The sequence below is a fragment of the Cariama cristata genome, unplaced genomic scaffold (assembly GCF_000690535.1).
Source record: "Cariama cristata isolate BGI_N322 unplaced genomic scaffold, ASM69053v1 scaffold35375, whole genome shotgun sequence".
NCBI classification, from domain to species: domain Eukaryota; kingdom Metazoa; phylum Chordata; class Aves; order Cariamiformes; family Cariamidae; genus Cariama; species Cariama cristata.
The window spans coordinates 1-12239 of record NW_009619825.1 but is presented as its reverse complement, the minus strand read 5'-3'; the positions used below and the strand labels follow the sequence as shown (position 1 = coordinate 12239).

The window sequence follows — 12239 nt, the reverse complement described above, 5'->3', positions numbered from 1 at the left end:
TGACGCCGGAGGGTGGTTGCTGTCCTAGCCAGGTGAAGCTTCAGTTGTGTCCAGAATGGTAAATCTCTTTTCGCGATAATTTAACTGCTCTCCAGAATAATTCTTCCTCCCTCCTCGCCCTCCCACTTCTTTTTGCATGGAGGCCGTGTGCGTATCCGTTCACATCTGCTCTGGCGTATTTCTCCAAACGCATTTCCCTCTTCCCCTTCTTTTCTCACTTGCAAATATTAAAAGTGCTTTTGATTTTTAAAATGTTAGTATCCCAAAATAGCCTTACTGGTCAAATTGACCAAAGATAAAGTGTTAAATATTTTGTAAAAAAAAAAATAAAAATAAAAAATCTTGGCATAATTTTAAACCCAAAATAAGCTCAGTTATTTATTCAGTTTTATACTATATAGAAACTAAACTACATTGAGGGGACAGGGAAGGAAAACCATGGTGGGTTGTGGTGTTTACAGTCTTTTTGAAGTCCCGTAGCTAAGACAACTATTGTTATCCATCTTCCCTTTTGCTGTTACAGTTTCTAATGTGTACTGTATGTATTAATATTGCACAAATTGTGGAGAAATATATGGTTTATTTTTCACAGCAGAATCTCACAAGACTCGCTTCCTTTACGAGTGTTACAATTTAAATATTTACCAAACTGTTTTCATAATACTGGGAGCCGGCTGCTTTTTATGAATTTGTGCTGACTATTGACATTATTTACTGTATAAATAATTTATCATTTGTACTATTGTATCATAATGTCTGTATCTTTGTGTCATTTTTCCCAAGCGATGTCACAAATGTGATATTTAATAATGCCATCAGAACAGTGGAAAGACAAGGGGTTTGTAGGTGACTGGTCAGAATTAAAATTGTATTGCTTATATTCCAGCCGTGTTGCTTTTTCAAGACTCTGCGTAGTGTTTATAATCTCATTCAAAAAATTGTCGCTGCCATGCTTGGTTGAGTTTTCGGGAGAGGTGATGGATCGATGGAGATGATTTAAGGTTTGTGCTAAAAGTCCTAGGTGCTAGGAGAAATCTAACTGTTATTGAGAGTAATGCTTCTTGTACATTGTCAATGTGATTTCTTCGGCGCCTTCATCACTTTCCTGGGGCAGGCCTGCTCTTACCGTGAGAAAGGAGGGTTTCTTATATTCACGTAAATCAGAATCAGTTGAGACCTTACTAACTCAATAAAAATGAAGACTTGGTGTGTTGCAGGTGACTGAATTGCTTCTTTAAACCACGTTACCCTTTAAACAGCGCTTTTGGAGGGATGAGCAAGTTCTGTCTCGGTGGAGGCTTCTGTATTTATGTCAAGACAGAAGTCTGGGGAAGGCGTGACTTAAAGCCACCGCTCGTGGAATAAGGGTTGGGGAGCTGTGACAAAACTGACTTTGGGCGTCCTCGCTTCCCTCCTCCTTTTTTTCTTTTCTTTTTCAGTATTTCAGTCTTGCCGTTCCCGCAGCCTTGGCTCTGTCCCATCGATCAAGCGGCCTTGCAGACGGGGTAGCGGGGAGCCTGCCTCCAGCTGGGAAGTGATTTCAGCTTCTAATTCTGGATGGTTTCAATTGAAGGGTTCTTCATTAGCAGGCTATTTCAAGAGCTACGTCTGCCGACCCCCCTCCAGGCTTCCTGTAGTCACGGTTTGCTGCCAATCAGACTGATCACTAATCAAATACTTAATTTCTTAATGCTGAAACTGCTGCGGTGCTAGAGACCTGACTATGGCAAAGGTGGACATGGCGGGGGGGAAAAAAGCATCTGTTTTGGTTTCAGGTCTGTGGTACAGAGCTGGCTGGGGCTGTTGTGCAAACCCACCGCCCCAGTAACACTCGGGTTTCCCTGCAGAGTGAGGCTGCCTCCGGTCCGGTCTTTGATTTCTTTTACTTCTGTGTTTGGGCTGGTAAGGAAAACAGAAAAATCTCCTTTGCCAGGGGTGGCAGCCCGGATACCTCCTGCTTTTTGTACCTCTCGTTTTTACAGACGGATGCTTTCTGCTCCTCTGCAGGAGGGCTCTTCTGTGCCTGTGTGTTTATTGCTCCTCTGGCCGGTCTCTCTTTTTTGCTGTGTGATCAGTACTTCTTCACTGTTTTACTCTGGCCTCTTGAAAATTGCACATTTGAAAATCCAGCTGCTCGTTACAGGAAAGATTTAGGAAGGACCCGAAGTGGAAGCTTTTGTGATGACTCTATCCTGCTCTTCAAAGGGAGCTGAATACTGCGGGCTGTTGCAAGCTGAGGGGTTGCTGGAGGGAGTCTGAGCTGATAAAGCCGGTGTGAGAGCGAGCTGGCTGCGGCTGAGCCTTCCTCTGACCTTGGGCAAGCTGCTCTCCCCCTGTCCCGGGCTTCCTCTTCCTCTTCTGTGAAGTGAGGTGGTATTTGCCTGCTTTTGCGGAGGAAAAGGGCTATCTGGATAAAGCATTATCTAGAGGCTTGCCCTCATCCGCCCTGGTATTGCCAAAGTATTTTTGCTAAATACGTACATTGCCGTTACCTCTTGTTTGTGCTGGGCCGAGTGGTGCAACTCTGCTCTTCCGCTCGTTTTCATCGAACTGTGGGAAAATGGTTTGGGCCAGCTCGTGCTACGGCTTTGGCAAGACTTCTGCAATCTACGTTTCGGGGAACCGATGTGATTTATACAGCCCCTCACGTTAAAAACTTCCGCTTTTTTCCAGTTAGCTGTCGTCCGCCTTCCAGGTAATCTCCCTGTCTTGTGAGCTGGGACACAACATGGGTTTTGTAAAGACCGGAGTTTGTTTGGGAGCTCGGGATTATAGAAGAGCCAGTGTTGTACACGGTGATAGCAATCCTGTCTCTGTGTTTTGCTGTCAATCGATTGTACCCTGTAAATTGTTGAAGACTTGGAGTTTCAGTGAGTCAAAGTTTCCTTTGGTGCTTCAGACATCTCTACCAATTACTCATTAGGACGATTAATTGGCAGCGCTCCGGTGATCAATAGGGGGTTGGCATCCTACCAGTGTAATGCAGCCCAGTGGTTTGCAGAGGTTGAAATAGTAAAGGGGGGAGCATGGTGGTACCTTGGGGGGAGATAGCGCATCCTCTGCCTTCGCTGGGGGGTACAGCCGGAGTTGTGCCAAACCTGGATTGAGCAGTGGGACCCTCGGGTATCTGGTAAACATCTCTTCGAAGAGCTTAGGGGAAAATATCTCCCTTCCCCAGTGGCTGTTTAATGGGTGGGGCAGGGAGGTGGTGCAAACTTCATTCCTAAATAAACCCGTGACCAGCAGAATTGTTAGCTGTGATGTGCATTGAAACTCTGGTCGAAAATGTTGTTGAAGTACTTTAAAAGTATTTTGTACTGGAGCGTATTCATGGCCACCGGAGAGCTGCTGTGTGCAGAGCACAGATGCAGAGGCAGGTCCACGTGCGGAGGGATGAAGGCGGCGTGTGCTGCTGGACACGGGCGAAATGCTGGGGTGGAGGGAGCGGGTATTCGACAGTCAGCAGTGGCCCTTCGGCACACACGTATAAAAGCAGCCGGGACACGCTACCTGATCTGATCTCAACACTTGCTGAGCAAACGAGTTCCCATTCTCGGGTGAAGGAAAATCAATGACATTTCAAATAGCTGGAATAAAGCCATAGGAAAGCTGGGGTTTGTCTTCTCAGCTCCCTGCCTGCTGCTGCCTGACATGGAATCTCACCAGGACATCGCTGCTGCCAGCTTTACGGTTTGATTGCTTCAATATGCTCTGGGAGAGCCTCACAAGCAGGTATGGCATTGTGGTTTTAAGCCCTGTTTAAACACGATGTGCTGGAGCTGCTGTAGATCAGATCAGAGCTTGATCCAGCCCGGGGCCCTGTTGCTGGCAGGAGAAACCTTCCTGGGGCAAAGGCATTGCATTTGGTAGTCACCGATAACCCCATAACCTGATAGCCCCGTCGGGAAACCACTGGCCCTGCCGGCCTCCGTGCCAGCCGGTGGGAGCTCGCTGCACGGCCGAGTTAGGCAGGGCTGGAGGAGAACTTCACGCTGGGCCTGGGGAGTGGATGGAGGCGAGGGCTGAGCAGCCTCCGTGGGATGCTGACTCAGCGTGGACTTGTCCCACCAGCCCTGCTATCGCAAACCCACGTGGGATTCCCCATAGCGCTGTGGCTGAACCACCTCTAGTCATTTCTAAGATGGAAAACTCATCAGACGCCTGCCTTCTGCCCCAACGGATGGGAACGTGGAACCTGTGAAAATCAGGCAATGGGGTCCGTGTTCTTCTTGAAGTCCTTTTTGGCCGAGGAGTGAAATTTGGTTGTTTAACCATGCTGAAGGGAGCCGGTTCTGGCGTGGTGTAACAGCACATATGGCCTCGGAGACCGTGGGCTGGCTGGGGTTGTGTTGGGTGATGGCGGTGGGTGGGTTTTTTGCCTTTTTAAATGTCTTCATTAGCAAGTCTGGCACTAAAAGTAGTGATATTCTCTGAGGTGAATTTGGGTACTTAAATATCTTGGCCTGAATAGAGGTGTAAAAATAGAAGCCTACAGCAGTTACATGCTTCTGCTGATCTTCCCTCTGAAGGACGAGCGACTGAATCACACCCTGCCGTGAAAGCCCGTTGCCTTGCACCCTCGCTTCTCTGCAGCCCCTCTCCTGAGGTCTCGGGCCCGGTTTCGGTGGCCAAAGGTTGGTTTCCAACAGGATTTGCGCTGTGAAGATGGCCAGGCACTGGCAATCTGTTGTCTGAAGCCTAGCCCTCGTAACCCGCCGTCCTTGTGCTCCGCAGCCTCTGTTAGGCTGCAGCGGAGGGTGCTGGGTGCTCGGTGCTGGGTGCTCTCTGCAGGCTGGCGGGAGCTGCGGTTTTAGGGGGGGGGATGTTTTTTTCCTTCCTGTCCTCCAAAAGCAGAGGTGGTTTCTGGGTTTGCAAACACCCATGAGTGCCTCGGCTCTTGGGGTTTGAGCTCGCTCCAGAGGACTTCCCAGCTGATGGAAAAAACCCCCTGCAGCACGCACCCCGTGGATGAACGGCGAGAGGAGGAGAGGGGCTCAACGTCCCTTGCTGGGGTGCGGGCTGGGCGGCCTTTGCTCAGGGGGGTTTGCATGGCCTGGAAGACACCCCAAATTTCTGGTGGTGCCTGCTCCGGCCATGCCGCTGGGTCTCTGGCTGGGCTGGGTGGTGGGTGCAGGAGTGGGGGGGATTCATAGTGTTCTCGGGGGCTTGGTTCCTTGGGCATGTTTGAGGGGCACCCTGGAGATGTCCTGTGTGGGCTCTGCCGCAGCCACCCGCTCGTCCAGTTTCTGCTGGGTGCCCCCAGACGAAAGGGGAAAGGCCCAGAGGTAGGTGGTTCTTGTTGGTGCTCTTGGGTGCTGGTGGGGCCTGATGTCCCCAGACATCCCCCTGTGCCTGCCCGGTCGCAGACGCGGGCTCCGTGCTGCAGCTGTGGGTGCAAGCCCGGCTCTGTCACCGCTGATGCCGTTTGTTCTGTGTAACCCCCATTTCCCACCCAGGCTGAGCTGTCCCATCCTCCCGTTACCCCCCCAGACCCGTGTCCAGGACTGCGGATCCAGGACGTTAACCCCCCCGTACCTGCAGGCAGCAGGTGCTGGCACGATGCTCCAGTGACCTTGGCACAAATGGGTCATCCTGGGGCTGGTCTGTGATGGGCTGAAACGCTGACAGCGATGAGCCTAGGCAGAGTTGGAGCTGAAGCTCCAATTTTTTCCAAATCTGGCTGTTCTGTGCTTCTGTGTTTTATTTTCCTTTTTCTTTTTTTTCCTCCTTGGTGTATTTCACAGGAGGCTCCTGCTCCTAAACCGTCAGCTTTAATCCATCTGCAAGACTCTCATTTTTCAGAAGGAGATAACTTCTAGCTGCTGCAATACCGCTGTTGTAAAATAGCCTTGCTAGCCTCAGGACAAAGCCGATTTCCCGAGCGCCCATCGATGGACAGATTTCTGTCTCGGTCCCGCTCCCCGCGGGGCAGCTCGGGCGGCTCCTGGCACTGGGAGCATTCGCCCCGTCCTCCCCGGACAAGGGGCAGCGGCGGGGCAGTCGGCATCATCGCATTGAGCAATATCTGCATAGGAACAGGAAAAACTTGGGTGTCTTTCATGCAACCTTGTTAGCTAATTGTTATTGGCGACCTCCCACACCTTTCTAAAGGTTGAAAACTGCCACGAGAGGGCAGGAGCTGATGCTGCTATTTCCAGTTTTGGTAGAAAAGGCTGCAAATACCAGTTCCTAAAGACTACCCAAATGATTTTCCTTTTTCTGGAGGCTTTGATTCCCAAGCTGCTGTTCTGTCCGTGTCCTTGGCTGTCACCCTCCCAGGGTGGCTTCCACGGTGACGGCAGGAAAACTCTCCCACGAAGTGAGCACGGTCCTGTGGGCAGCCCCCTCCAAAGCCCCCCCCGAGTGGGAGAGCAGAGGGCTTCTGCAAAGCCCCCAGCTACCGCTCAGCCTTCATTCGCCTCGGGCGGGTCTCATGCTGTTTTGGTGGCCTTGAAGCCTCATCCTGTGGCAGGACACACATTCTCAATAAAAGTGTTGGTTTTTTTTTTTTTTCCCTGCCAGTTTTGAATTAGGAGGTTAATGGCCAATTTTACCGGGAGAGACTTAAGTGTAATAAACCAGGAGCTACCGGGCCAGCTGACAACCTCGTGCTGTCATCTGTGCTACAAGGGGTTGGGAACTTCAGTTTTGAATGAAAGGGAGAAGGATTCACTAGTGCAGGAGCAGGGTGGTTACGGCTGCCTGGAGAGTGGGTGAAAGGGAATTACCTTGAGCCTCCGCTATAGCTGGGTTTTGGCTGTTCTCAAAGCATGGCTTCTTTTAACCTTTAACACTAACTGCAACAAACAGGAGTCATAAATCCCTGCTTTATTAACGTCACCTGCTCTGGGCAGCACAGTGTCATGTCTATCTTTCCTCCTCTGTCATGACAGCGGAGATTCTCTCCAGGGTGAAACAGCTGCAAACACTCTGCCATGCCTGAGTACCAAAGACTTAAACCAGAGTTGGCTTTCCAGAAAATTAAAACGGCAGCAGCAAGCTTGTCTCTGGGAGAAGAGCGTGTTTATGAGAGATATCAACAGTTGTCTCTCGGAACAAAGGAACGGCATTGAACTCGGGGAAACACTTACTGAAAACATCACCCCCACATGTGCCCTTGTCTAAGGAGGAAACGCTGTCGGACCGAAAAGCTCCCGCAGTGAAGCGCTCACAAGCTAAGGACGTGAAGGCCTTGAAGAAGGTACGTGAAGTTCTTAACAAGCATGCTCGAGACACTGAGGAATCAAAAAAAAAAAAACCCACATCAAAACCCAACCAAACCCAGAGACACTGTGCAAAAAGCCCCAATAATGCAGGTAGCAGTGTGGGCTCTGCTTATAGAGTCACGTATCTTAAATCCTGTTCTATAGAGTTTGGGATTTTTATTTTTTTTAAACCCTTGCTTTTTACTGTTGTCTTTTAACCTTTCTTCTGAGGGTCCCTGCAGCTTGGCTGTGAACGGTGAAGCTGAGCGACCGCACATGTGGGTTTTGATCGGTCTCAGTGCGGTTTGAAACAGGAGCAATTCAGGAGATCGGTCGTAGCACCACGCTGCAAAGCTGTGTGTGAATAAATTCACTGCACCCCTGTGGGCACGAAGTTTGGGCTTTATCTGGGTTTAACAGCTTTCTCATGACTAGAAACTCTGTCAGGCAGTTTTGCTCTAATTGGAATGGGGGCAGGTAACTGTGCTCAAGGGAAAAAAGATATTTAAGCGGTAGTAGGTTTAATGTTTGCCTTTCAAGAATTTCAGATGTAGATATTTATCCTGCTACTGTAGCTAACCGCTTCCCAAATACTTTTGAAAAAGAAACAAAATTCCTTGCATCTCCTCTGAGCCAACAGGAAATACTTATTAGTTTGGATTCCAACATGACTCAGTTCAGAGATTACAACAGTTGCCAAAACAACTGGCGGAGGAGCTTACTGGAAGTGGAAAATCAACAAAAGATAGGAAAAAAGTAAGAGCTGAAAAATCATCTGTAACCACATTTGGAAAAGTATTTCTAAATAGTAGAAGAGTTGCTAATGTTCACAGCAAAATTACAGTGATCACATTATCTTTTCAGAAATTATATTTATTCAATCAGACTGCTCAGCATGAAATATTAACTATCTCTAACCGGATGCTTTCTTTGACTTTTTTTTTTGTTTTACATGTCCTGGAGGCTCTGCAGTTGAAGACTGTGTTATTACTTGTATTTCTACAGTCTCAAGGTCCTGGTCGTTCACTTACAGGGTGGTACCGTGTTAAGTCATTCTCACAGTCATCTCTGGGTATTTGCAGTCAAACACAAGAGATTACAGGCCCAAATTTAAATATGAAAATGACTAAGCAATTAGTCATTTCATTGTAGCATACACTTCTTTCTCTTGTACCTGTAAGAATAGCAGATCTTGGATGATTTAGGACTTAGAAACGCCCATCCTGGCACAAACAGATAAAACCCCTAGCAGTACAAAGACAAATATATTTAGATAACTGGGTTTATTCACCCTAAAAGAAGAGCGCTAACATTAGCTTAGAGGGGGATTCACGGAAAGGCTCCTGTGCAGCACAGTGCCTCTGGTACCTGACTTGGAGCTAAATGCTGCTTATGGCTGCACGCTGGCTTACGGAGACTCTACTTGCTTTGCAGAGCCTTCTCTAAAGTTTATTTTTTTTTTTAGTCAATCTCTGCACTTAAAATGCAATTTGTTCTACCAAAAGTTAAAACCATGCAGCAAGGATATGTTTAACACCATGGTCTCTCTAACTCCTCTAAAATAAACTGCTGTCCTTTTTTTTTTTTTTTTGCTTTCTGAAGCTCGACGCAGAAATAAAATCTGGAAATGGAAGAGTCATCATCTTGTTCCAAATGTAAAAGCCCAGGTTGCTTCACTGAAAAATGTGGAAAGGTTTGTTTCTACAGTGTATGAGCTATTTTAATTAGTTGCACAAACTTTAAAGGACTATGTGGATTATAAAGAAAACTGCTGTTGCTTTTGCAGAGGGAAGCACATGGCACAGAGAAGCGCGTTAGCACTTCACTGGAACGTTTCCATATTCCCTCCTTTTTGGAATGTGCAGTAATTTCAATTTCCCATTTCTACCACAAAAAACATTAGTAAAAAGAACTAGGCTTGCAATGATGTTTTAGACACAGGCAAACTGCTACAATTATGAACTTTCCTATTCTTTAAGTATATAAAAAGTGTACAAAAGGCTGTTATAAAAATAGTCTGTTACAGGTCTTATTTTGAGATAGTCTGATATTACTCATAAAAATGCTAAATATTATCTGATGACATTAATTTACATAATACTTCAACCTGTATGCTTACTGAAGAGATTATACTTAGGTAATTATTCCAATGCCTCATGGGCTTGTGTTTCTTCTGGAATAACGGTCTCAAGTGAGATTTTCTCAGTTTAGTCAGATACCTGTTGCCCTTTGCCGCAAAAAGCCCTCAAGTGCTTAAAGTCTCTGTGAGCCGTTGAACATCTCACGCCTGTGTTCAATACTTTTGAATCCCTTCTGTAAGAGGCACCAGAGAAGGGTTCTGCATGTTGCTTGGGCTCACGTCGTAGCCCAACTTCTTCATATCTTTGGTCACTACGTTGAAAGAAATGGTCACAAAGCCTTGAGATCGCACCCTTGTTACTAGAAGAAAGAAAAAGTGAATAAGACTAATTAGGAGAGGTTTTTGAATAGTTGGTGAAATCCTCACGTATCCAGGCAGGACTGTTCTCAGCAGGAACAACCAGTCTTTTTTAAAAACAGAAGATGGATGGCCAAGCTGCGGCCTGCTGTCGTGCAAAGGTTGCAGTCCGGAGCTCCCAGGGACTTACCTTCTCTTCCTTCTCCCTGCGCTACCACTTTGGGGTCAGTAAATTCTGGGCGTCTCCCTGTGAACCAGCTTGGAGAAGAAAATAGAAAATAATTAATTGGATACATTCACTAGTGTTTAGATTTGATACAGTTCATTATATGCACGTTAAAAAAAAAAAAACAAAGGGGGAGTTTAATGAGACTCCCAGCTTTTGTTTGCAGTGGAGAGTTTTGATTCACTCTATTGCTGATCTACTTTGACCAAAGATCAGTTTTGTCTCTCTAAGGAAAAAAAATGAAAGCAATTTCATACGCATTATGTTAAATCCAAGTTATTTCTGGGCTAGATAGAATCTTTCTATGGCAAAGATATTTTTGAAACTGATTCAACTCTCAATTACCCAGACTAATAGAGAGGCTTGGATACTTTGAATACATCAGAGGTGCACGTAATACAAAAGTATACAAATTAGAGTGTAGATTCTACAAAAGGGCATCATAAAGAGACGAAAAGTAAATCAGTTGAACCCTGACTGTCGGGCACAGAGGTTCCCACGCTGACTCTGACCCAAAGTGCTCAAGTACCACAAGGCTGGCTCTGCACGAGGGTAGGCTCCGTTGGTACAGGCAATCCACAGCCAACCAGCTCGCAGACCATACAGACTGTACTTAAACAATACAAGGGAAGGAAAAAAGCTTAATGCCCTCAGCTGCTGTGTATAGACTGCTACTTTGGAAGGGATGCGTGGGTGTAAATAAGACAAAGGTTACAGCAAATACATTCCAGATGGAACAAAAGGTAGAACTGGGAATTGTTTTGCCATGTTCTGCCTTTGCTTTCCAGGTTGCTCTTAATGCGGCTATCCTTCCAGAAAAGCCCCTAGCTACAGTAAGATTTAGGGATGGACTGCAGCACTCCTCCTTGGAGTCTGGTGACACCTAAAATGCTCACTAAATCTAGTCCAAGTAGTGCCTCCTCAAGTCCCATCGCTGACACGAGTCAACCTGTGGAATATGGAGCTCCCACTCAGTAGAAGAACTCCTGTATCGGTCCGCTCTGCTGAAATCTGTTCTTTTTCAAACCAACAGCGTTCAAATGTGAGGATGAAAAAAAGACAAGTGAGCATTACTGCAAGCAGGTAGTTAATGTGACTTTAAAAAGCTCTCCAAAAGACCTGGACACCTAAAAACGTGATTTGGCCTACAAAACTCAGAACTATCTGGTTATGATACAAAGTATTCATACATTTGCACCAGTGAGTACCCGGATATACCCTTCTGACTAAGAGCAAGAAGTACTTTAAAAAAAAAAAAAGGTCCTTAATTATTACCTTGTAAACTGCTGCAGCCTAGATGTGGACTCTGGAACAAACATAGCGATGGTTCTTGTATGCCTAAAACAAACATGAGAGGCACAGAACTTAAGAAATGAACCAAACAGCACTGGCAAGAGTTCTTATATTTATAACGGTACCAGAATTTCAGATGCGTCAGACCACTCAACATCTCAAAGTGTACTACTTCCCCTTCCACAAAGGGTTTGTTTGCACAGGAAGAACGTATCTTCCCCCATTTCCAATGGTGGGAATGAAAGCTTAGCATCTGCTGAGAGTGATGGGGGAGAGGTAACGAACCGCGCTTCATACTTGGGCTTTCTACATGCCAGCTTTGACTTTACAGTTGTCTACAGGCTTACCAAAAACTATTTGATAACCAGGGGCTGCTGCTAGAAAATCCATGCTCTTTGTACTAGACAAGGTAAGGAGATATGGGAACATTTTTGTTTCTGAAACAACATAGTAACTGGAAAAAAAAAAATCTCCGTTTCAGTTGTGAAAGACAGGTTGTCACCTCACCTTCCGGGTGTGAGGGGAACATGAACAGCTCCATAACCTCTGACCACATCATTTCCAAAAAAGTCAGGTCCGTAGACGCTCACTACAATCTGTGGCCCTGCAAATGAAGTGCGTGTGAGAGGGGTGCCTGGTCTGCAAGCTGAATCCCACCGCCCCCAGCACTCACAGCCGGATGGGTTGGTGCTCTTGAAGGTAATGTCGATGGGGAAGTTCCAGATGAGAGTGCTGGGAGCGACGTCGCTCTTGGAGGTGATCTGGGAGATGCCCTCCTCCAGGCCCTGTGGGGAGAATGTGGCATGAGCCAGGGGCCTGCACTGAGCCCACTACACGCACGCTGCCGGCGGGCCTGCCAGGCAGGCTGGGTTTCAGGGGTGCACAATGGGGCCTTACCGCTGTGGGAACCCAGTCTTGGCCATAGACGAAGCAGAACTTGCAGTAGAGATCGTCAAATCCGGGGAACTGTGGGAGAGAGAGCCTGTGTTGGTGGGGGTTACTGGGACCGAGGGGCTGCCCAAGTCCCGGTGCTGGGGGCAGCCTGCTCCACCATGACAGAGCCAGCCCGCGCTGCTCG

At 47.2% G+C, this 12239-nt stretch overlaps 1 protein-coding gene across 1 annotated transcript; it reads right to left on the bottom strand.

Annotated features, from left to right (window-relative positions):
* Positions 1-1126: 1126 nt before the first annotated feature.
* Positions 1127-12127, bottom strand: LOC104155925 (B9 domain-containing protein 1-like; the record flags this gene model as incomplete). Its single annotated transcript, XM_009701397.1, has 7 exons — positions 1127-1229; positions 9555-9644; positions 9833-9900; positions 11144-11206; positions 11669-11765; positions 11835-11946; positions 12059-12127. Coding segments are annotated over 7 exons (602 nt in total), but the record flags the coding sequence as incomplete, so codon positions are not given.
* Positions 12128-12239: the final 112 nt, after the last annotated feature.